Below are 24,838 nucleotides of genomic sequence, written 5' to 3'. Positions count from 1 at the left end.
TCCCACTCTCAGATACCAGCTCCTCCATCACCCACACACAGCCTGTCCCACTCTCAGATACCAGCTCCTCCATCACCCACACACAGCCTGTCCCACTCTCAGATACCAGCTCCTCCATCACCCACACACAGCCTGTCCCACTCTCAGATACCAGCTCCTCCATCACCCACACACACAGCCTGTCCCACTCTCAGATACCAGCTCCTCCATCACACACACACAGCCTGTCCCACTCTCAGATACCAGCTCCTCCATCACCCACACACAGTCTGTCCCACTCTCAGATACCAGCTCCTCCATCACCCACACACAGCCTGTCCCACTCTCAGATACCAGCTCCTCCATCACCCACACACAGCCTGTCCCACTCTCAGATACCAGCTCCTCCATCACCCACACACAGCCTGTCCCACTCTCAGATACCAGCTCCTCCATCACCCACACACAGTCTGTCCCACTCCCAGATACCAGCTCCTCCATCACCCACACACACAGCCTGTCCCACTCTCAGATACCAGCTCCTCCATCACCCACACACAGCCTGTCCCACTCTCAGATACCAGCTCCCCCATCACCCACACACACAGCCTGTCCCACTCTCAGATACCAGCTCCTCCATCACCCACACACAGCCTGTCCCACTCTCAGATATCAGCTCCTCCATCACCCACACACAGCCTGTCCCACTCTCAGATACCAGCTCCTCCATCACCCACACACAGCCTGTCCCACTCTCAGATACCAGCTCCTCCATCACCCACACACACTCAGTACTGCCCCTGCGACACTCCCTCAGTACTGCCGCTCTGACAGTGCGGTGCTCCCTCAGTACTGCCCCTCCAACAGTGCAGCGCTCCCTCAGTACTGCCCCTCCGACAGTGCAGCACTCCCTCAGTACTGCCCCTCCGACAGTGAGGTGCTCCCTCAGTACCGCCCCTCCGACAGTGTAGCGCTCCCTCAGTACTGCCCCTCCGACAGTGCATCGCTCCCTCACTACCGCCCCTCCGACTCTGCAGCGCTCCCTCAGTACCGCCCCTCCGATAGTGCGGCATTCCCTCAGTACCGCCCCTCCAACAGTGCAGCGCTTCCTCAGTACCGCCTCTCCCACAGTGCAGCACTCCCTCAGTACCGCCCCTCCGACAGTGCAGCGCTCTCTCAGTACCGCCTCTCCGACAGTGCAGCGCTCCCTCAGTACCGCCCCTCCGACAGTGCGGCGCTCCCTCAGTACCGCCCCTCCGACAGTGCGGCGCTCCCTCAGTACCGCCCCTCCGACAGTGCGGCACTCCCTCAGTACCACCCCTCCGACAGTGCGGCGCTCCCTCAGTACCGCCCATCCGACACTGCGGCGCTCCCTCAGTACCGCCCCTCCGACAGTGCGGCGCTCCCTCAGTACCGCCCCTCCGAAAGTGCGGCGCTCCCTCAGTATCGCCCCTCCGACAGTGTGGGGCTCCCTCAGTACCGCCCCTCCGAAAGTGCGGCGCTCCCTCAGTATCGCCCCTCCGACAGTGTGGGGCTCCCTCAGTACCGCCCCTCCGACAGTGCGGCGCTCCCTCAGTACTGCCCCTCCGACAGTGCGGCACTCCCTCAGTACCGCCCCTCCGACAGTGCGGTGCTCCCTCAATACCGTCCCTCCGACAGTGCGATGCTCCCTCAGTACCGCCCCTCCGACAGTGCGGTGCTCCCTCAATACCGCCCCTCCGACAGTGCGGTGCTCCCTCAATACCGCCCCTCCGACAGTGCAGCGCTCCCTCAGTACCGCCCCTCCGACAGTGCAGCGCTCCCTCAGTACTGGCACCGGGGGAGTGTCGGGCCCGGATTATGGGGCTCGAACCCACGACCTTCTGACTCCGAGGCTGATACCCATGTAATGAAAAGGGCGGGATCCAGTTTAAAAGGATTATCTCCTGATTTAAGTTGATCCCACTGAGCTTTATTTGTGTGGGCCGGTCGATAGATTATCAATTACCGCTGGCACAGGTGGATATAAGTCAGGGAGACTGTCACATCCCATTACTGTATATTGACAAACCTGTCTCCCCAAAGGATTTATTCCCTAATTTAATGCCTACTCCAAGGCCTCCATTTCTTCCCGACGTTTACAGTGGTGTCACGAATCCCAGCGGCCTCCGGCCATTGTAAAGGTGCAGTCCATGTTCCTCGGCTGTGAGACGACCCCAGGTGGACTCCACTCCACCGCCACATAGCCCAGTCAGCCTGGACAGTTTGGACGATTGGGCAGATGCAGTATAATGTGGATAAATACGAGGTTATCGACTTTGGTGGCAAAAACAGGAAGGCAGATTATTATCTGAACGGCAATAAATTGGGAAAAGGGGAAGTGCAACGAGACCTGGGTGTCCTTGTGCACCAGTCGCTGAAGGTAAGCATGCAGGTGCAGCAGGCGGTTAAGAAGGCAAATGGTATGTTGGCCTTTATAGCGAGAGGGTTCGAGTACAGGAGCAAGGATGTCTTGCTGCAGTTGTACAGGGCCTTGGTGAGACCACACCTTGAGTATTGTGTGCAGTTTTGGTCGCCTTATCTGAGGAAGGATGTTCTTGCCATGGAGGGAGTGCAGCGAAGATTCACCAGGCTGATACCTGGGATGGCAGGAATGACGTATGAGGAGAGATTGGGTCGACTGGGCTTATATTCGCTGGAGTTTAGAAGAATGAGAGGGGATCTCATTGAAACTTATAAAATTCTAACAGGACTGGACAGACTAGATGCAGGAAGGATGTTCCCGATGGCGGGGGAGTCCAGAACCAGGGGTCACAGTCTAAGGATAAGGGGTAAGCCATTTAGGACAGAGATGAGGAGGAATTTCTTCACTCAGAGGTTGGTGAACCTGTGGAATTCTCTACCACAGAAGGCTGTGGAGGCCAAGTCACTGAATCTATTTAAAAAGGAGATCGATAGATTTCTAGACACAAAAGGCATCAAGGGGTATGGGGAGAAAGCGGGAATATGGTATTGAGGTAGAGGATCAGCCCCGATCATATTGAATGGCGGAGCAGGCTCGAAGGGCCGAATGGCCGACTCCTGCTCCTATTTTTCTATTTTTCTATAAATTTGACACCGAACCACATAAGGATAAATTAGGGCAGGTGACCAAAAGCTTGGTCAAAGAGGTAGGTTTTAAGGAGCGTCTTAAAGGAGGAGAGAGAGGTAGAGAGACGGAGAGGTTTAGGGAGGGAATTCCAGAGCTTAGGGCCTCGGCAGCTGAAGGCATGGCCACCAATGGCGGAGCGATTATAATCAGGGATCCTCAAGAGGGCAGAATTAGAGGAGCGCAGATATCTCGGGGGATTGTGGGGCTGAAAGAGATTACAGAGATAGGGAGGGGCGAGGAGGGCCATGGAGGGATTTGAAAACAAGGATGAGAATTTTGAAATCGAGGCGCTGCTTAACCTTCAGTATTGTGTGCAGTTTTGGTCGCCTTATCTGAGGAAGGATGTTCTTGCCATGGAGAGAGTGCAGCGAAGATTCACCAGGCTGATACCTGGGATGGCAGGAATGACGTATAAGGAGAGATTGGGTCGATTGGGCTTATACTCGCTGGAGTTTAGAAGGAGAGGGGATCTCATTGAAACTTATAAAATTCTAACAGGACTAGACAGACGAGATGCAGGAAGGATGTTCCCGATGGTCGGGGAGTCCAGAACCAGGGGTCACAGTCTAAGGATAAGGGGTAAGCCATTTAGGACTGAGATGAGGAGGAATTTCTTCACCCAGAGAGTGGTGAACCTGTGGAATTCTCTACCACAGAAGACAGTTGAGGCCAATTCATTAAATATATTCAAGAAGGAGTTAGATATATTTCTTAAGGCTAAAGGGATCAAGGGATATGGGGAGAAAGCAGGGACAGGGTACTGAATTTGGATGATCAGCCATGATCTCATTAAAGGGGCCGAATGGCCTACTCCTGCTCTTCTATGCTTAACTGGGAGCCAGTGTAGGTCAGCGAGCACAGGGGAGATGAGCGAGCGGGACTTGGTGCGAGTTAGGACACGGGGCAGCCGAGTTTTGGATGACCTCAAGTTTACGTAGGGTGGAATGTGGGAGGCCGGCCAGGAGTGCGTTGGAATAGTCAAGTCGAGAGGTGACAAAGGCGTGGATGAGGGTTTCAGCAGCGGATGAGCTGACGCAAGGGGCGGAGACGGGCGAGGTTACGGAGGTGGGAGTAGGCGGCCTTTGTTATGCTGCGGATATGTGGTCGGAAGCTCATTTCAGGGTCAAATATGACACCAAGGTTGCGAACAGTGTGGGTCAGCCGCAGGCAGATGTTAGGGAGAGGGATGGAGTCAGTGGCAAGGGACTGTTATCAGACATACATTTGATCCTGAGCCACAAGAAGAGATATTAGGAACAGGCCGGGTCAAAGAGACGGGTTTAAAGGAGCGTCTTAAAGGAGGAGAGGCGGAGAGGCTTAGGGAGGGAATTCCAGAGCTCGGGGGCCCAGGCGGCTGAAGGCACGGCCTCAGTACCAGAATGGACCCTGCGAAATCCGCCTGATCAAGTCAGTCAGCATCCCACGGCGCGAAGGTCTGCATTAGCGCAGTCGATGCCAGGTCCCACGAATGCACCACAAGCAGCAAGGTTAGACACAACCTTTATTTAAGAAAGTCAAACATGCCAGAGAGAATCAAAAGTTAACGCAACGGGTCGAGTATTTACAGCCACAAACACCCCTTCAACTCATCTCTGGAACCTAAACGGCAGAATATTTACACACGGCTTTCACGGGAGCGACTCTGTCCAGCGGGCTGGTGTGCTATTTTTTTAACGTGTATATTGTGTTTTCGAAAAAAAATAAACCCCAAAATGTCGGCAGTTCTCTCCGAACGCCCCCACCCCCACCCGCCTTTTAAGGCCACGGAATTCGAAATCCCGCCGCTGGGGGCAACCCCCCTCCCCCCCCCCCCCCACACAGAGGGCAGGTCCTCAGGCACATCCTGAGGTCAACTAGAGCGGGCAGGTCCTCAGGCACATCCTGAGATCAACGAGAGAGGGCGGGTCCTCAGGCACATCCTGAGGTCAATTAGAGAGGGCAGGTCCTCAGGCACACCCTGAGGTCAATTTAGAGAAGGCGGGTCCTCAGACACATCCTGAGGTCTACTAGAGGGGGGGGGGGGTCCTCAGGCACATCCCGAGGTCAACTAGAGAGGGCGGGTCCTCAGGCACATCCCGAGGTCAACTAGAGGGGGCGGGTCCTCAGGCACATCCCAAGGTCAACTAGACAGGGCGGGTCCTCAGGCACATCCTGAGGTCAACTAGAGAGGGCAGGTCCTCAGGCACATCCTGAGGTCAATTTAGAGAAGGCGGGTCCTCAGGCACATCCTGAGGTCAACTAGAGCGGGGGGGTCCTCAGGCACATCCCGAGGTCAACCAGAGAGGGCAGGTCCTCAGGCACATCCCGAGATCAACGAGAGAGGGCGGGTCCTCAGGCACATCCTGAGGTCAATTAGAGAGGGCAGGTCCTCAGGCACATCCCGAGGTCAACTAGACAGGGCGGGTCCTCAGGCACATCCGGAGGTCAACTAGAGAGGGCAGGTCCTCAGGCACATCCTGAGGTCAACTAGAGGTGGGGGGTCCTCAGGCACATCCTGAAGTCAACTAGAGAGGGCGGGTCCTCAGGCACATCCCGAGGTCAACTAGAGGGGGCGGGTCCTCAGGCACATCCCGATGTCAACTAGAGAGGGCGGGTCCTCAGGCACATCCTGAGGTCAACTAGAGAGGGCGGGTCCTCAGGCACATCCTGAGGTCAACTCGAGAGGACGGGTCCTCAGGCACATCCTGAGGTCAACTAGAAGGGCGGGTCCTCAGGCACATCCTGAGGTCAACTAGAGAGGGCGGGTCCTCAGGCACATCCTGAGGTCAACTAGAGAGGACGGGTCCTCAGGCACATCCTGAGGTCAAATAGAGAAGGCGGGTCCTCAGGCACATCCTGAGGTCAACTAGAGAGGGCGGGTCCTCAGGCACATCCCAAGGTCAACTAGAGAGGGCAGGTCCTCAGGCACATCCTGAGGTCAACTCGAGAGGGCAGGTCCTCAGGCACATCCTGAGGTCAATTTAGAGAAGGCGGGTCCTCAGGCACATCCTGAGGTCAACTAGAGGGGGGGGCGGGTCCTCAGACACATCCCGAGGTCAACTAGAGAGGGCGGGTCCTCAGGCACATCCTGAGGTCAACTAGAGAGGGCAGGTCCTCAGGCACATCCCGAGGTCAACTAGAGATCTGGGCAGGTCCTCAGGCACATCCTGAGGTCAACTAGAGAGGCCGGGTCCTCAGGCACATCCCGAGGTCAACTAGAGAGGGCGGGTCCTCAGGCACATCCTGAGGTCAACTAGCGAGGAGGGATTCCTCAGGCACATCCTGAGGTCAACTAGAGAGGGCAGGTTCTCAGGCACATCCTGAGGTCAACTTTCTAGCAGGATTCCTCAGCTGAATTATGGCGCGAGTGTTGCCCTGTAGATTGGCGGATGCTGGTAAATCCCTGGATGCCTCGCCCTTAAGTGTAATGGACCCGAAATCATGGAGACAGGCTTGTGTGGCTTGGCCAATTACCTCACTGAGCCTTTGTGCGAGTGTCTCCGTCCCTCTAACAGTTTCACAGGGACTGAGATGGAAGTTCTCCGCACAGTCCAGGAGGGTCCCAGGTCCCGGTCCGCACTGCATCAGCTGACCTCAACCGGCGTGCGTGCTGCCCATTGGCCTCAGCACCCCCGGGTGAGGCATGGGGGGAGAAGACAGACAGAGCTCCCAGCCCTCAGTGCTGCACAGCTTCCATGTGTGTGCGTGTGTGAATGCACGCCTGCACACGTGTGTTATAGAGTGCGTGGGTCTGCACACGTGTGTGTGCAGTCTTGTATACATGCGTGTGTGTGCGTGTTTGTATGCACATATGTGTGTGCTTGTATACATGTGTGTGTGGGTGTTTGTGCATACACGTGCGTGGGGGTGTGCGCGCGTGCATGCGTGCGAGTATGTGCGCATATGGGTGTGCGCGCACATGCGTGTGTGGGTGCATGTGTGCGCGCTCGTGTGTAGGTGTGTGTGTGCACATTTCTGGGTGCATTTGTGTGCGCACATGCGCGTGTGGGTGTGCGCACGAGGACAGGTTCTGGCTCGGTAGCGACCCTCTGTCTCTGGGCTCACCCACAACCACCACCCATGGGACTGTCCCCCTAACCCCCACCCCAAGGAGAGGCAGCACTGTCCAGTGAGAGGGAGGGAGGGAGGGGTAAAATTATTGTGGAAAACGCAAAAAATGGCCGATTGGGACCAGCCCAGAATCTCACGTAGCCCCTCAAAACGGGGGCGACTTTGCGCCCAGCAGCATCAAAGCAGCGAATCCTGTGAGGTGTTGGGCCTCTTTAAATCCCCTCCCCCACCTCCCCACGCCTGCCTGTAAAAATAATCCGCTGTTAATAATTACTGTTACCCTGGCGCCGAGAGTCAGAACGAGGTTACACTGCACTCATCTTAAAAAGAGAATCACTTCCCAATCTCTCCCACTGAGCCCTCTCCTTTCATCTTGCTTCAGAAGACACGGTTTTGACCTATTTACTGCAATAAAAAAAAAACAGCCCCGGCATTTTATAAATATTTTATCAAGGCTGCGAAGCTTCCCTGTGAAGCACGCTGTCGGGGCAGGGGGGTGAATTTACAGCACGGATACAGGCCATTCGGCCCAACTGGTGTTCTGCTCACCAGCCTTGTCACAATTATTTTTCGCAGGAGGAGGCCATTCGGCCCATCGTGCCTATGCCGGCTCTTCGAACGAGCTCTCCAATTAGGACCCCCCGCTCACCCGCCCCCCCCCCCCCACCCCCCACACCGGCTCTTTCCCCGTAGCCCCGGCAAATTTTTAATTCTCTTTTCGGGTCTTTATCCAGCTCGCCCCTTTCGAAAAAGCTCCGACTGAATTGGCTGCCTTTCGGTGAGGGCGCGTTCCAGATTATATCTCTAGGGAGGAGGCTAGCGCAGAAATAAAAGAACTTGGAGTCTCTCCAGCGCCTATTCCCCCCCCCCCCCGCCACCTCAGGACGTCCTTCACAGCCAATGAAGTGCGGTCGCGGTTCTGGTATAGGAAACGAGGCAGCCAATTGGCGCACAGCAAGCTCCTACAAGCAGCAAGGCACGCCGACGGCCGGATCATCTGCTTTTCAGTGTTGGCTGAGGGGGTAAAATATCGAGGCCCGCAGGACGTCGGGGACGGAGCTGGGATCAGAAGGGGCGGGGGGGGGGGCCAAGAATAGTGGGTAAAGGTTAAGGGTCGGGAATGGCGACTCTGGTCACTGCGAGGAGTTAAATGTGTGTCAAACTGACCGGGTTGGGCTGCCACCAACATTCCCTCTAATTTACTGTTTTGCGTTGCGTGGCCCCTTTAAAGGGCCGCGCGGCCCTATCAGATTCCCCCGCACGCGCCGAGCGGGGAACGCCGATTGTCACGCCTTGCTCAGGCAGCGGCTGTCTCCTGGGGGACGGGCGGGTCTAGCGCACGGTGGCGTCACTAACCCGGCCTGTCCCTTTAAGCCCGCACGGCGACAAATCGAAGGAGTCGGGAGCGGCGCCGAGGTCAGACAGAGAGCAATTGCAACCGCTGTAAGTTTCAGGCGGCAGCTCAAACGACTGGTCCTTTTTTTTCCCTCTCCCTGTTGCGTGGCACCTGTAATCGAGTGTGACACCTGGAGGCTGACAGAGACCCGAACTCTCTACATAGTGGTCTTCCTGGCTCCTGGACACTACAGGAGTGCTATATCATGCATTGCCAATGTATTATTCAGCTACTACGGTCATTTAAGGCCACATTTTCCAATTGTTGTTAAGTAAACACAGGGTGAGGTCATTTGGAGATCAATTGCTCTTTGCTGAGGGAGTTTTGCAAATTGTAATTTCTTCTCAATTTCAGGTTGCGGGTACTGTACCCCAGTGTTAGTGACAGACCTGTCCCCACCAGTACTGTACCCCAGTGTTAGTGACAGACCTGTCCCCACCAGTACTGTACCCCAGTGTTATACAGTGACAGACCTGTACCCACCAGTACTGTACCCCAGTGTTATACAGTGACAGACCTGTACCCACCAGTACTGTACCCCAGTGTTATACAGTGACAGACCTGTCCCCACCAGTACTGTACCCCAGTGCTATACAGTGACAGACCTGTACCCACCAGTACTGTACCCCAGTGTTATACAGTGACAGACCTGTACCCACCAGTACTGTACCCCAGTGTTATAGTGACAGACCTGTACCCACCAGTACTGTACCCCAGTGCTATACAGTGACAGACCGGTACCCACCAGTACTGTACCCCAGTGTTATACAGTGACAGACCTGTACCCACCAGTACTGTACCCCAGTGTTGTACAGTGACAGACCTGTCCCCACCAGTACTGTACCCCAGTGTTAGACAGTGACAGACCTGTACCCACCAGTACTGTACCCCAGTGTTAGACAGTGACAGACCTGTACCCACCAGTACTGTACCCCAGTGTTATACAGTGACAGACCTGTCCCCACCAGTACTGTACCCCAGTGTTGTACAGTGACAGACCTGTCCCCACCAGTACTGTACCCCAGTGTTGTACAGTGACAGACCTGTCCCCACCAGTACTGTACCCCAGTGTTATACAGTGACAGACCTGTACCCACCAGTACTGTACCCCAGTGTTATACATTGACAGACCTGTCCCCACCAGTACTGTACCCCAGTGTTATACAGTGACAGACCTGTACCCACCAGTACTGTACCCCAGTGTTATACAGTGACAGACCTGTACCCCCCAGTACTGTACCCCGTGTTAGACAGTGACAGACCTGTACCCACCAGTACTGTACCCCAGTGTTAGACAGTGACAGACCTGTACCCACCAGTACTGTACCCCAGTGTTATACAGCGACAGACCTGTACCCACCAGTACTGTACCCCAGTGTTATACAGTGACAGACCTGTACCCACCAGTACTGTACCCGTGTTATACAGCGACAGACCTGTGCCCACCAGTACTGTACCCCAGTGTTATACAATGACAGACCTGTACCCACCAGTACTGTACCTCAGTGTTATACAGTGACAGACCTGTGCCCACCAGTACTGTACCCCAGTGTTATAGTGACAGACCTGTACCCACCAGTACTGTACCCGTGTTATACAGTGACAGACTTGTACCCACCAGTACTGTACCCGTGTTATACAGCGACAGACCTGTACCCACCAGTACTGTACCCGTGTTATACAGCGACAGACCTGTACCCACCAGTACTGTACCCCAGTGTTATACAGCGACAGACCTGTACCCACCAGTACTGTACCACAGTGTTATACAGTGACAGACCTGTACCCACCAGTACTGTACCCCAGTGTTATACAGCGACAGACCTGTCCCCACCAGTACTGTACCCCAGTGTTATACAGTGACAGACCTGTACCCACCAGTACTGTACCCCAGTGTTATACAGAGACAGACCTGTACCCACCAGTACTGTACCCCAGTGTTATACAGCGACAGACCTGTACCCACCAGTACTGTACTCCAGTGTTATACAATGACAGACCTGTACCCACCAGTACTGTACCCCAGTGTTATACAATGACAGACCTGTACCCACCAGTACTGTACCCCAGTGTTATACAGTGACAGACCTGTCCCCACCAGTACTGTACCCCAGTGTTATACAGTGACAGACCTGTACCCACCAGTACTGTACCCCAGTGTTATACACTCTCGTGGAAATTCCACCTGACCACTGGGCACCTAGCAACGACAGAGCGGTGGGATGATGGGTCGTCCATTTTGTCGGTCGCAACCTATACAACGTTTTGTATATTTTAAAAAGTAACACACAAGTCCAGACAACTGGCAAACTCCCGTGATGCCGGAGACACACTTTGCAATAATAAATTATATATATATAATATATATAAAAAAAAACAACAAATTAAAATTATATTAACTCTATAACAGGAACAACAAAGGCAGCATTGTCACGGAAATCGAAAAAGTGGGGGGACGGAGAAAGGGATCCTCGCTGCTTCAGTGACTCGGGTGAGCAGGGTGTCACTTGCCTGGCCGGGCAGCATCCTAGAAGGTTTTCACGACGGCCAACATCGCGGCCGCTCCCGTCCCGGCGGCAGGATGTCGGGACCGCTGCGCGGGCGCCCGTTGGGGAGATCCGTACGGTAGGGAGTGAGGAGTGGGGCGGAGGGAGAATTTGAAAATGCGCGAGGACTCTGCTTGTGGGGAGGGCCGGGGGAAGCGGGGCACGTCCGCACGCGCAGCATTCCTGATCGGGTCCGCGCGGCGCTCCCGCGCAGGCCGCCTTCTCAAACGGGGGAACGCTGCTCGCGAGTGGGCGCCGTCCCCGCAGCGCGAAGCGGGAAGGATTGTGACGCAAGGGAGGCCATACCAGTCTGGAAACGCCCGGTCTCGGAAGTGAAGCAGAGTCAGGCCTGGTTAGTACTCAGTTGGGAGACCGCCTGGTAATATAAGGGAGGCGTTCCGACGAAAATACATTCTTGCAGGGGAATAATGTGCCGGGCTACAGGGAAAGAGGAAGCGGGGCTGATTGGAGATCCCTTCCCGCCTGCACTGTGAGACGATTCTACGACCGCAGGCCGCGGTGCGCGTGGGCGAGGCAGCCGATTCGGGAACCCTGCCCTCTTAAGCCACCGTCTTGTTCAAGTGGGTGGGTGGGGGAGGAAGCCCAATGCAGGAACTGGCCATTCAGTTCGGCACGTGGTGGGAGGTCCCAAGGATGGCCCCGGGAGGGGCGGCGGGGGGCGGGGGGGGAGGTGGTTGGGAGGTCGTGGGCCGGGAGACCAGCGCTCGACGGAGCCTTCCGTTAACGCCGCCTTGTTTCTCCCGCAGCCGGGCGTTCCTTGGCACGGATCCTTCTCCCCCATCTCCCGCTCCCGGGGAAATGGCTCGGGTGGCAAGCCCTGGTCTGTGCGGAGTCAGCTGGTCTTGTGGGGCGGTGCTGTTGGCGGTGGTAAATGGCGCTATGATTGGCCTTTTCGCTTCCCTGGGTCACAGAGCGGAGCCGGGGGGGTCGCTTGGAACCCGTCCTCCTCCTTGGAATGGCCTCCTCCTGTTCCTAATGTAACAGGCTCGAGGGGGCTGAATAGCCTCCTCCTGTTCCTAATGTAACAGTCTCGAGGGGGCTGAATAGCCTCCTCCTGTTCCTAATGTAACAGGCTCGAGGGGGCTGAACGGCCTCCTCCTGTTCCTAATGTAATAGGCTCGAGGGGGCTGAACGGCCTCCTCCTGTTCCTAATGTAATAGGCTCGAGGGGCTGAATAGCCTCCTCCTGTTCCTAATGTAACAGGCTCGAGGGGGCTGAACGGCCTCCTCCTGTTCCTAATGTAATAGGCTCGAGGGGGCTGAACGGCCTCCTCCTGTTCCTAATGTAATAGGCTCGAGGGGCTGAATAGCCTCCTCCTGTTCCTAATGTAACAGGCTCGAGGGGCTGAATAGCCTCCTCCTGTTCCCAGTGTAACAGGCTCGAGGGGGCTGAACGACCTCCTCCTGTTCCTAATGTAACAGGCTCGAGGGGCTGAATGGCTTGGAACCCGTCCCGCCCCCTCCTTTCACCTACTCCCCCCGCCCTGGGAGAGTCAGCGCCTCCGAGAGGGCAAGAACTGGAACAGAGGATAAGGAAAAGTGACATTGAAATGCAAGCACAGTATTGTTCAGTTCGATCGGTGATTGGGATGGTTTGGCAAGATTAGCCATTTAAAAAACCTCCCCCCTCACCCTCCCACCCCCCACCAAAATGGTTATTCAATAAATAAATGGTCAGGTCACAGTGCGAGCAGCAAAGATGGCCGCCGTCCAACGCTCCCAGGCAACTTTTAAAGCAGGCTTCGGCCTTCTTGGGGCGGCCATTTTGTCGGTCAGTTGTCCACGGCGACGGGATCGTTGTTGGTAGAAATGCCAAGTGGATCCTTCTAGAAGCTCCGTGGGGACGGGTGGAAAGAGGCCGCCCTCCTCCAGCGCCTCTCCCAAAGTGCAATTTCCCCGCGGCAGAATGTTCCGGAAATAAAAAACGAATATACGAACCCAAACGGGGAGGGTGGGGCCAGTTCGCCGCCATCGGATCCTGGCCCGTCTGCCACGTTACGAGTCACGCGGTGCCCAGCCTTTGTCCCTGCTCGTGCGAGCGCGCGCCCACTCCCCCACCCCCCACCGCCGCTCCCTCCCCGGCCCGTCGCACAGCAGCCTCGATCCAGACTCCGAGCCGCGCGCTGTCTTCAACTGCTGCCCGCCATCAGGTTCACCGCCTGCTCCAGCTTCTGCCGCAGCCGGTGCTTGCGGGCATAGGCGTCTCGCTCCAGGGAGGTGAGGATCTGAGAGAGGGAGAGAGAGAGAGAGAGACAGAAAGACAGAGACAGAGAGAGAGAGAGAGATACAGAGAGAGACAGAGAGAGAGACAGAGAGAGAGAGAGAGAGAGAGACAGAGAGAGAGAGAGACCGAGAGAGAGAGAGACCGAGAGAGAGAGAGACAGAGAGACAGAGAGAGAGAGAGACAGAGAGAAAGAGAGAGAGAGACAGAGAGACAGAGAGAGAGAGAGAGACAGAGAGAGAGAGAGACAGAGAGAGAGACAGAGAGAGAGAGACAGAGAGAGAGAGAGAGACAGAGAGACAGAGAGAGAGACAGAGAGAGAGATAGAGCGAGACAGAGAGAAAGAGAGAGAGAGAGAGACAGAGAGAGAGACAGAGATAGAAGAAAGGGATCACAGACAGGAGGAAGAGAGATAAACGGTAAGAGAGGGAGAAAGAAGAGTGAAACGGAAAGATGAATTGGGAAGAGAGAAAAAAAGAGACATCAGTTAGATTGAACATGGTGTGACTGAGGAGGCCATTCAGCCCCCTCGAGCCTGTTACATTAGGAACAGGAGGCGGCTGTTCAGCCCCCTCGAGCCTGTTACATTAGGAACAGGAGGAGACCATTCAGCCCCCTCGAGCCTGTTACATTAGGAACATGAGGAGGCCATTCAGCCCCTCGGGCCTGTTACATTAGGAACAGGAGGAGGCCATTCAGCCCCCTCGAGCCCGTTTCATTAGGAACAGGAGGAGGCCATTCAGCCCCCTCGAGCCTGTTACATTAGGAACAGGAGGAGACCATTCAGCCCCCTCGAGCCTGTTACATTAGGAACATGAGGAGGCCATTCAGCCCCCTCGGGCCTGTTACATTAGGAACAGGAGGCGGCTGTTCAGCCCCCTCGAGCCTGTTACATTAGGAACAGGAGGAGACCATTCAGCCCCCTCGAGCCTGTTACATTAGGAACATGAGGAGGCCATTCAGCCCCCTCGGGCCTGTTACATTAGGAACAGGAGGAGGCCATTCAGCCCCCTCGAGCCCGTTTCATTAGGAACAGGAGGAGGCCATTCAGCCCCCTCGAGCCTGTTACATTAGGAACATGAGGAGGCCATTCAGCCCCCTCGAGCCTGTTACATTAGGAACAGGAGGAGGCCATTCAGCCCCCTCGAGCCTGTTACATTAGGAACAGGAGGAGGCCATTCAGCCCCCTCGGGCCTGTTACATTAGGAACAGGAGGAGGCCATTCAGCCCCCTCGAGCCTGTTACATTAGGAACAGGAGGAGGCCGTTCAGCTCCCCTCGAGCCTGTTACATTAGGAACAGGAGGAGGTCGTTCAGCCCCCCTCGAGCCTGTTACATTAGGAACAGGAGGAGGCCATTCAGCCCCTTGAGCCTGTTACATTAGGAACAGGAGGAGGCCATTCAGCCCCCTCGAGCCTGTCACATTAGGAACAGGAGGAGGCCGTTCAGCCCCTCGAGCCTGTTACATTAGGAACAGGAGGAGGCCGTTCAGCCCCCTCGAGCCTGTTACATTAGGAACAGGAGGAGGCCGTTCAGCCCCCTCGAGCCTGTTACATTAGGAACAGGAGGAGGCCATTCAGCCCCCTCGAGCCTGTCACATTAGGAACAGGAGGAGGCCGTTCAGCCCCTCAAGCCTGTTACATTAGGAACAGGAGGAGGCCGTTCAGCCCCTCGAGCCTGTTACATTAGGAACAGGAGGAGGCTGTTCAGCCCCTCGAGCCTGTTACATTAGGAACAGGAGGAGGCCGTTCAGCCCCCTCGAGCCTGTTACATTAGGAACAGGAGGAGGCCATTCAGCCCCCTCGAGCCTGTTACATTAGGAACAGGAGGAGGCCATTCAGCCCCCTCGAGCCTGTAACATTAGGAACAGGAGGAGGCCATTCAGCCCCTCGATCCTGTTACATTAGGAACAGGAGGAGGCCATTCAGCCCCCTCGAGCCTGTTACATTAGGAACAGGAGGAGGCCGTTCAGCCCCCTCGAGCCTGTTACATTAGGAACAGGAGGAGGCCGTTCAGCCACTCGAGCCTGTTACATTAGGAACAGGAGGAGGCCGTTCAGCCCCTCGAGCCTGTTACATTAGGAACAGGAGGAGGCCGTTCAGCCCCTCAAGCCTGTTACATTAGGAACAGGAGGAGGCCGTTCAGCCCCTCGAGCCTGTTACATTAGGAACAGGAGGTATTATTCTGGTAAACCTACGCTGCACTCCCTCCAAGGCCAATATATCCTTCCTAAGGTGTGGGGCCCAGAACTGCTCACAGTGCTCCAGGTGTGGTCTAACCAGGGTTTTGTATCGCTGTAGCAAAACTCCCTCCCCTTTATATTCCAGCCCTCGAGTTGTTTTGTACCTGGTGACTACATTTTAATGATCTGTGTACCAGGACCCCTAAATCTCTTTGGACCTCCACTGTTCCTAGCTTTTCCCCATTTAAGTATGTGGTGGCTCAGCCGGAAGCACCCTCGCCTCTCAATCAGAAGGTTGTGGGTTCAAGTCCTACTCCAGAGACTCAAGCACAAAAGTCTAGGCTGACACTCCCAGTGCAGTACTGAGGGAGCGCCGCACTGTCGGAGGGGCGGTACTGAAAGAGCGCCGCACTGTCGGAGGGGCGGTACTGAGGGAGCGCCGCACTGTCGGAGGGGCGGTACTGAGGGAGCGCCGCACTGTCGGAGGGGCGGTACTGAGGGAGCGCCGCACTGTCGGAGGGGCGGTACTGAGGGAGCGCCGCACTGTCGGAGGGGCAGTCCTGAGGGAGCGCCGCACTGTCGGAGGGGGCAGTACCGAGGGGAGCGCCGCACTGTCGGAGGGGCAGTACTGAGGGAGCGCCGCACTGTCAGTGTAGCAGTACTGAGGGAGCGCCGCACTGTCGGAGGGGCAGTACTGAGGGAGCGCCGCACTGTCGGAGGGGCGGAACTGAGGGAGCGCCGCACTGTCGGAGGGGCAGTACTGAGGGAGCGCCGCACTGTCGGAGGGGCAGTACTGAGGGAGTGCCGCACTGTCGGAGGGGCAGTACTGAGGGAGCGCCGCACTGTCGGAGGGGCAGTCCTGAGGGAGCGCCGCACTGTCGGAGGGGCAGTACCGAGGGAGCGCCGCACTGTCGGAGGGGCAGTACTGAGGGAGCGCCGCACTGTCAGTGTAGCAGTACTGAGGGAGCGCCGCACTGTCGGAGGGGCAGTACTGAGGGAGCGCCGCACTGTCGGAGGGGCGGTACTGAGGGAGCGCCGCACTGTCGGAGGGGCGGTACTGAGGGAGCGCCGCACTGTCGGAGGGGCAGTACTGAGGGAGTGCCACACTGTCGGAGGGGCGGTACTGAGGGAGTGCCGCACTGTCGGAGGGACGGTACTGAGGGAGTGCCGCACTGTCGGAGGGGCGGTACTGAGGGAGCGCCGCACTGTCGGAGGGGCGGTACTGAGGGGGCGCCGCACTGTCGGAGGGGCGGTACTGAGGGAGCGCCGCACTGTCGGAGGGGCGGTACTGAGGGAGCGCCGCACTGTCGGAGGGGCGGTACTGAGGGAGCGCCGCACTGTCGGAGGGGCGGTACTGAGGGAGCGCCGCACTGTCGGAGGGGCGGTACTGAGGGAGCGCCGCACTGTCGGAGGGGCAGTACTGAGAAAACGCCGCACTGTCGGAGGGACAGCACTGAGGGAGCGCCGCACTGTCGGAGGGGCGGTACTGAGGGAGCGCCGCACTGTCGGAGGGGCGGTACTGAGGGAGCGCCGCACTGTCGGAGGGGCGGTACTGAGGGAGCGCCGCACTGTCGGAGGGGCGGTACTGAGGGAGCGCCGCACTGTCGGAGGGGCAGTACTGAGAAAGCGCCGCACTGTCGGAGGGACAGCACTGAGGGAGCGCCGCACTGTCGGAGGGGCAGTACCGAGGGAGCGCCGCACTGTCGGAGGGGCGGTACTGAGGGAGCGCCGCACTGTCGGAGGGGCGGTACTGAGGGAGCGCCGCACTGTCGGAGGGGCTGTACCGAGGGAGCGCCGCACTGTCGGAGAGGCGGTACTGAGGGAGCGTCGCACTGTCGGAGGGGCGGTACTGAGGGAGCGGCGCACTGTCGTACCCTGAAACTCAAACCTGGCTTCAACAGGCAACCCGCCCAAACTTGGCGTCAATGAGCCATTCCTTGTTGACGTACCTCTTGCCTTCTCTCCTACCCTCTCCCGCCTTTGGGGCTTACCTCATCCCGGTACTTGTTAATGTAGAAGTAGAGCTCGTTCAGCGCGCTCAGGGTGTTGAACTCGTTGGCGTGGAGGCGGGACTGTTCGGCCAGGTAGGCCTCCATGTCCTGGTCGCTGATGGCTGCCATCTTGCCAATGTCTCGGTAGTACCTGCGAGAGGGCGGAGGTGAAAGGTCAGAGGGTGCGTTAAGTTGAAGGGACAAGCTTCCACATGATTTGGACAGGTTGGGCGATTGGGCAGATGCAGTATAATGTGGATAAATGCGACGTTATCCACTTTGGGGGCAAAAACAGGAAGACAGATTATTATCTGAACGGCAATAGATTGGGAGAAGGGGACGTGCAACGAGACCTGGGTGTCCTTGTGCACCAGTCACTGAAGGTAAGCATGCAGGTGCAGCAGGCGGTTAAGAAGGCAAATGGTATGTTGGCCTTCGTAGCGAGAGGATTCGAGTACAGGAGCAAGGATGTCTTGCTGCAGTTGTACAGGGCCTTGGTGAGACCACACCTTGAGTATTGTGTGCAGTTTTGGTCGCCTTATCTGAGGAAGGATGTTCTTGCCATGGAGGGAGTGCAGCGAAGATTCACCAGACTGATACCTGGGATGGCAGGAATGACGTATGAGGAGAGATTGGGTCAATTGGTCTTGTACTCGCTGGAGTTTAGAAGATTGAGAGGGGATCTCATTGAAACTTATAAAATTCTAACAGGACTGGACAGACTAGATGCAGGAAGGATGTTCTCGATGGTCGGGGGAGTCCAGAACCAGGGGTCACAGACTAAGGATAAGGGGTAAGCCATTTAGGACAGAGATGAGGAGGAATTTCTTCACCCAGAGAGTGGTGAACCTGTGGAATTCTCTACCACAGAAGGCAGTTGAGGCCAATTCATTAAATATATTCAAGAAGGAGTTGGATATATTTTTTAAGACTAAAGGGATCAAGGGATACGGGGAGAAGGCAGGGACAGGGTACTGAATTTGGATGATCAGCCATGATCTCATTAAATGGCGGAGTGGGCTCGAGGGGCCGAATGGCCGACTCCTGCTCCTATCTTCTATGTTTCTATGTATCTTCACACCACCACCCCCCCCCCCCCCACCCTCACCTCCCCTCAGGCACACCCCTTTTACTCCAGGCACTGGGCTCCAGATTAACAGCCCGCGCCCCACCCACCCCCCCTCAAAATCGACCCATTCACATCTGGATGGTTCATGAGGGCTGAGCGGCAGTGGGGGGCATCACGGCTGGGAGTCCAACTCGGGAGCGTTCTGAGTTGCGAGGCTCACTGACCCTTGCTGGGGTGAACACACAGCTATGACGACATCATGGCCGAATACCCTGCCCGATCCTCTCCCACGCACACATTGCAGGAAGGGTCGCTGGCTGATCTGTTTCCCCTTCTCTAGACAAGGGGCGCTGAGGCCCATGTAGACACCGCCCCCCCCGCTGGCTGGGATCCTCTCTGTGTCTCTGTTTGTGCCTCGCTGTCTCTCTGTCTCGCTCTCGCTGTCTCTCTGTCTCGCTCTCGCTGTCTCTCTGTCTCGCTCTCGCTGTCTCTCTGTCTCGCTCTCGCTGTCTCTCTGTCTCGCTCTCGCTGTCTCTGTCTCGCTGTCTCTGTCTCGCTCGCTCTGTCTCGCTCGTTCTGTCTCGCTCTCTCTCGCTCGCTCTGTCTCGCTCGTTCTGTCTCTGTCTCGCTCGCTGTCTCGCTCGCTCTGTCTCTGTCTCGCTCGCTCTGTCTCTGTCTCGCTCGCTCTGTCTCGCTCGTTCTGTCTCGCTCGCTCTGTCTCGCTCGTTCTGTCTCGCTCGCTGTCTCGCTCGCTCTCGCTCGCTGTCTCGCTCGCTCTGTCTGTCTTGCTCTCTCTGTCTCGCTCTCTCTGTCTCGCTCGCTCTGTCTCGCTCGCTCTGTCTCGCTCGCTCTGTCTCGCTCTCTCTGTCTCGCTCTCTCTGTCTCGCTCTCTCTGTCTCGCTCGCTCTGTCTTGCTCGCTCTGTCTCTGTCTCACTCGCGCTCTCTCTGTCTCGCTCGCTCTCGCTCGCTGTCTCACTCGCTCTCGCTCTCTCTGTCTCTGTCTCGCTCACTCTCTCTGTTTCACTCTCTGTCTCGCTCACACTCTCTCTGTCTCGCTCACTCTCTCTCTCTCTGTCTCGTTCTCGCTCTCTCTGTCTCGCTCTCTCTGTCTCTGTCTCGCTCGCGCTCTCTCTGTCTCGCTCTCTCTGTCTCGCTCGCTCACACGCTCTGTCTCTCAATCTCGCTCTCAGTCTCGCTCTCTCTGTCTGTCTGTCTCTCTCTCTCTATTTTCTCTCTCTTCCTGTCTTGGGGATGAACCAGTGCTGCTCAGTGTGGCTCTGGTGTCACGGCCAATCGTGGAGCCCCAACGCCCCCCTCCCCCTCCCCCAGCGACCGCGCACCCAGCTCCCCGCTCGCACCCACCTTTCCACCCAGGTCTTGTAGTTGGGGATGTCTTTGGCATACAGGAGCTTGTTGGAGGGCGAGTCCTTGCCAAGCCGGTGCTCAGAGGTGGAGCAGGAGTCCATGAAGGTCTGTGCCACGACCGAGAGGCAGGCGTCGGTGATGCTGCTCTTGTGGATGTCGAAGACAAACTGGGGATTCTTGATCACGTTCACCCAGAAACGCAGCGGGAGGCTGGGGGGGAAAAAAAACCAAAGCGTGACGGAGGTTCGAGTCCGGGGATCGACCTGGGGCAGAGCTGAGCCCAGCGCAACTATAACAACTTGAGGGAGGCTAGAGTCCGGGGATCAACCTGGGGCAAAGCTGAGCCCAGCGCAACAACAACAACTTGAGGGAGGTTATAGAGTCCGGGGATCGACCTGGGGCAAAGCTGAGCCCAGCGCAACAACAACAACTTGAGGGAGGTTATAGAGTCCGGGGATCGACCTGGGGCAAAGCTGAGCCCAGTGCAACAACAACAACTTGAGGGAGGTTAGCGTCCAGGGATCGACCTGGGGCAAAGCTGAGCCCAGCGCAACAACAACAACTTGAGGGAGGTTATAGAGTCCGGGGATCGACCTGGGGCAAAGCTGAGCCCAGTGCAACAACAACTTGAGGGAGGTTAGCGTCCAGGGATCGACCTGGGGCAAAGCTGAGTCCAGCGCAACAACAACAACTTACATTTATATCGCGCCTTTACAGCGTCCCAAGATGCTTCACAGGAGCGTAAATCAGACAAAAATTGACCCCGAGCCACATGAGGAGATATTAGGGACAGGTGACCAAAAGCTGGGTCACAGAGGTCGGTTTTAAGCAGCGTCTTAAAGGAGGAGGGAGAGAGGTGGAGAGGTTTAGGGAGGGAATTCCAGAGCTCGGGGCCCTGGCGCGGTCGCCAATGGCAGAGTGATGGAAATCAGGGGGGAATGCGAGAGAGGCCGGAATTGGAGGAGCGCAGAGATCGCGGAGGGTTGGGGGGGACTGGAGGAGGTTACAGAGATAGGAATGGGTGGGGGGCGGTGGTGAGGAGGCTGCGGAGGGATTTGAAAAAATGGAGGTGTTGGGGGACTGGGAGCCAGTGTAGGTCAGCGAGCACAGGCCGGGAATGGAGCCCGGGCCTGTCCTGCTCTGGCTGGCTCAGTCCGACACCTGGCCGTTAGGGTTCTAAGCCTTTGTGACGGAGCGAAGCGGCATGCACTCACCAGTTGCTTTTCCATGTGTGCCGCACGTCAGGGTCACTGATTAGCTGGCGGTCCGCTTGCTCATCCAGGAAGTCAAACATGTACTTGATGGCCAGCGGCAGGGCACTGCCCCGGTGAGCGGTGCTGAACACCGTCTCAAACAGGTCGTCCAGGAACTTCTGCAACGTGCCCTGTAGGAGCAAGAGAGAGAGTGAGAGTGAGAGACAGAGAGAGTGAGAGACAGAGAGAGAGAGAGACAGAGAGAGAGACAGAGAGAGAGAGAGAGACAGAGAGAGAGAGAGACAGAGAGTGAGAGACAGAGAGTGAGAGACAGAGAGAGAGAGAGACAGAGAGAGAGACAGAGAGAGAGAGACAGTTGTATGTACCCAACAAAGGTCAAAATTGTTTGACACCTACAGAATGGTTTGACACCTACAGAATGTTGGAAAACTGTACTTTTTGTTATGTAAGCTTTGGCAATATGGTTCCCTGTAAACTTTCATGCCAATAAAGCATTTGAATTGAATTGAATTGAATTGAATTGACAGAGAGAGAGAGAGAGACAGAGAGAGAGACAGAGAGAGAGAGATAAACAGACAGACACAGAGAGAGAGAGACAGAGGGAGAGACAGAGAGAGAGACAGAGAGAGAGAGAGAGAGAGAGAGAGAGAGAGAGAGACAGAGAGAGAGAGAGAGAGAGAGACAGAGAGAGAGACAGAGAGAGAGAGAGAGACAGAGAGAGAGATGGAGACAGAGAAAGAAAAATGGAGTGAGGGAGAAGAGAGATTCGAGGTGGAATTGGTGGGTGGGAGTGGGTGTTCTGGTGGAGACTGAGCTTGGTACCTTGGTGGCGAGGAGCCGGGTGAGGTAGATCTCAGACACCATCTTGCTGCCACGGTCTCCCTCCTTCTGGTCGGTGTGGTCGTGGTTCCTGACCAGATGCCAGAGTTTGGTGCCGGTCTCCTGGTCCGGGGTGATCATGGGGACACGGGAACGCATGCTGTCGGGGCTGCTGGCTGTTCGCAACATGCTCTCTGTAACACAGGGCAACGGCGTGAGACCCCCGGGTCAAAGAGAGTCAGTCGCTCAGCCCTCACCCCGCCCGCTCGCTAACCCCCGGGTCAGAGAGAGTCAGTCGCTCAGCCCTCACCCCGCCCGCTCGCTGACCCCCGGGTCAGAGAGAGTCAGTCGCTCAGCCCTCACCCCGCTCGCTCGCTAACCCCCGGGTCAGAGAGAGTCAGTCGCTCAGCCCTCACCCCGCTCGCTCGCTGACCCCCGGGTCAGAGAGAGTCAGTCGCTCAGCCCTCACCCCGCCCGCTCCCTGACCCCCGGGTCAGAGAGAGTCAGTCGCTCAGCCCACACCCCGCTCGCTCGCTAACCCCCGGGTCAAAGATAGTCAGTCGCTCAGCCCTCACCCCGCCCGCTCGCTCCCTGACCCCCGGGTCAGAGAGAGTCAGTCGCTCAGCCCACACCCCGCTCGCTCCCTGACCCCCGGGTCAAAGATAGTCAGTCGCTCAGCCCACACCCCGCTCGCTCCCTGACCCCCGGGTCAAAGATAGTCAGTCGCTCAGCCCTCACCCCGCTCGCTCCCTGACCCCCGGGTCAAAGATAGTCAGTCGCTCAGCCCACACCCCGCTCGCTCCCTGACCCCCGGGTCAGAGAGAGTCAGTCGCTCAGCCCACACCCCGCTCGCTCGCTAACCCCCGGGTCAAAGATAGTCAGTCGCTCAGCCCTCACCCCGCCCGCTCGCTCCCTGACCCCCGGGTCAGAGAGAGTCAGTCGCTCAGCCCTCACCCCGCCCGCTCGCTAACCCCCGGGTCAGAGAGACTCAGTCGCTCAGCCCTCACCCCGCCCGCTCGCTCCCTGACCCCCGGGTCAGAGAGAGTCAGTCGCTCAGCCCTCACCCCGCCCGCTCGCTCCCTGACCCCCGGGTCAGAGAGAGTCAGTCGCTCAGCCCTCACCCCGCCCGCTCGCTCCCTGACCCCCGGGTCAGAGAGAGTCAGTCGCTCAGCCCTCACCCCGCCCGCTCGCTCCCTGACCCCCGGGTCAGAGAGAGTCAGTCGCTCAGCCCTCACCCCGCCCGCTCGCTAACCCCCGGGTCAGAGAGACTCAGTCGCTCAGCCCTCACCCCGCCCGCTCGCTAACCCCCGGGTCAGAGAGACTCAGTCGCTCAGCCCTCACCCCGCCCGCTCGCTCCCTGACCCCCGGGTCAGAGAGAGTCAGTCGCTCAGCCCTCACCCCGCCCGCTCGCTAACCCCCGGGTCAGAGAGACTCAGTCGCTCAGCCCTCACCCCGCCCGCTCGCTAACCCCCGGGTCAGAGAGAGTCAGTCGCTCAGCCCTCACCCCGCCCGCTCGCTAACCCCCGGGTCAGAGAGAGTCAGTCGCTCAGGCCCTCACCCCGCCCGCTCGCTCCCTGACCCCCGGGTCAGAGAGAGTCAGTCGCTCAGCCCTCACCCCGCTCGCTCCCTGACCCCCGGGTCAAAGATAGTCAGTCGCTCAGCCCTCACCCCGCCCGCTCGCTGACCCCCGGGTCAGAGAGAGTCAGTCGCTCAGCCCTCACCCCGCTCGCTCGCTGACCCCCGGGTCAGAGAGAGTCAGTCGCTCAGCCCTCACCCCGCCCCGCTCGCTAACCCCCAGGTCAGAGAGAGTCAGTCGCTCAGCCCTCACCCCGCTCGCTCGCTGACCCCCGGGTCAGAGAGAGTCAGTCGCTCAGCCCTCACCCCGCTCGCTCGCTGACCCCCGGGTCAGAGAGAGTCAGTCGCTCAGCCCTCACCCCCGCTCGCTCGCTCCCTGACCCCCGGGTCAAAGATAGTCAGTCGCTCAGCCCTCACCCCGCCCGCTCGCTAACCCCCGGGTCAGAGAGAGTCAGTCGCTCAGCCCTCACCCCGCCCGCTCGCTGACCCCCGGGTCAGAGAGAGTCAGTCGCTCAGCCCTCACCCCGCCCCGCTCGCTCCCTGACCCCCGGGTCAGAGAGAGTCAGTCGCTCAGCCCTCACCCCGCTCGCTCCCTGACCCCCGGGTCAAAGATAGTCAGTCGCTCAGCCCTCACCCCGCCCGCTCGCTGACCCCCGGGTCAGAGAGAGTCAGTCGCTCAGCCCCTCACCCCGCCCGCTCGCTGACCCCCCGGGTCAGAGAGAGTCAGTCGCTCAGCCCTCACCCCGCTCGCTCGCTGACCCCCGGGTCAGAGAGAGTCAGTCGCTCAGCCCTCACCCCGCCCGCTCGCTAACCCCCAGGTCAGAGAGAGTCAGTCGCTCAGGCCCTCACCCCCGCTCGCTCGCTGACCCCCGGGTCAGAGAGAGTCAGTCGCTCAGCCCTCACCCCGCTCGCTCGCTGACCCCCGGGTCAGAGAGAGTCAGTCGCTCAGCCCTCACCCCGCTCGCTCGCTCCCTGACCCCCGGGTCAAAGATAGTCAGTCGCTCAGCCCTCACCCCGCCCGCTCGCTAACCCCCGGGTCAGAGAGAGTCAGTCGCTCAGCCCTCACCCCGCCCGCTCGCTAACCCCCGGGTCAGAGAGAGTCAGTCGCCCAGCCCTCACCCCGCCCGCTCCCTGACCCCCGGGTCAGAGAGAGTCAGTCGCCCAGCCCTCACCCCGCCCGCTCCCTGACCCCCGGGTCAGAGAGAGTCAGTCGCCCAGCCCTCACCCCGCCCGCTCGCTAATCCACGGGTCAGAGAGAGTCAGTCGCTCAGCCCCTCACCC

At 57.9% G+C, this 24,838-nt stretch overlaps 2 protein-coding genes across 2 annotated transcripts in view; one reads left to right on the top strand and one right to left on the bottom strand.

Annotated features, from left to right (window-relative positions):
* The window catches only part of LOC147086771 (uncharacterized), a 518,811-nt gene that overhangs the window by 331,704 nt on the left and 162,269 nt on the right, over positions 1-24,838 (top strand). The gene's annotated exons all lie outside the window — the stretch shown is intronic.
* Positions 12,764-24,838, bottom strand: part of LOC147086778 (plexin A3-like) — a 17,615-nt gene continuing 5,540 nt past the window's right edge. The window contains exons 5-9 of the mRNA XM_085978957.1: positions 21,986-22,176; positions 21,164-21,333; positions 19,947-20,159; positions 17,515-17,665; positions 12,764-13,346 (exon numbers count right to left, since the gene is read on the bottom strand). Coding sequence (XP_085835083.1) covers positions 13,251-13,346; positions 17,515-17,665; positions 19,947-20,159; positions 21,164-21,333; positions 21,986-22,176 — 821 coding nt within the window. The 3' untranslated portion in view covers positions 12,764-13,250. The remainder of the gene's footprint in view (positions 13,347-17,514; positions 17,666-19,946; positions 20,160-21,163; positions 21,334-21,985; positions 22,177-24,838) is intronic.

The sequence above is a fragment of the Somniosus microcephalus genome, unplaced genomic scaffold (genome assembly GCF_052327205.1).
Source record: "Somniosus microcephalus isolate GS21.2 unplaced genomic scaffold, FLI_Smic_1.0 unresolved_chr7, whole genome shotgun sequence".
Classification (NCBI taxonomy): Eukaryota; Metazoa; Chordata; class Chondrichthyes; order Squaliformes; family Somniosidae; genus Somniosus; species Somniosus microcephalus.
Note: the sequence above shows the minus strand (reverse complement) of the source record. Positions and strands in the feature narration are given on the sequence as shown.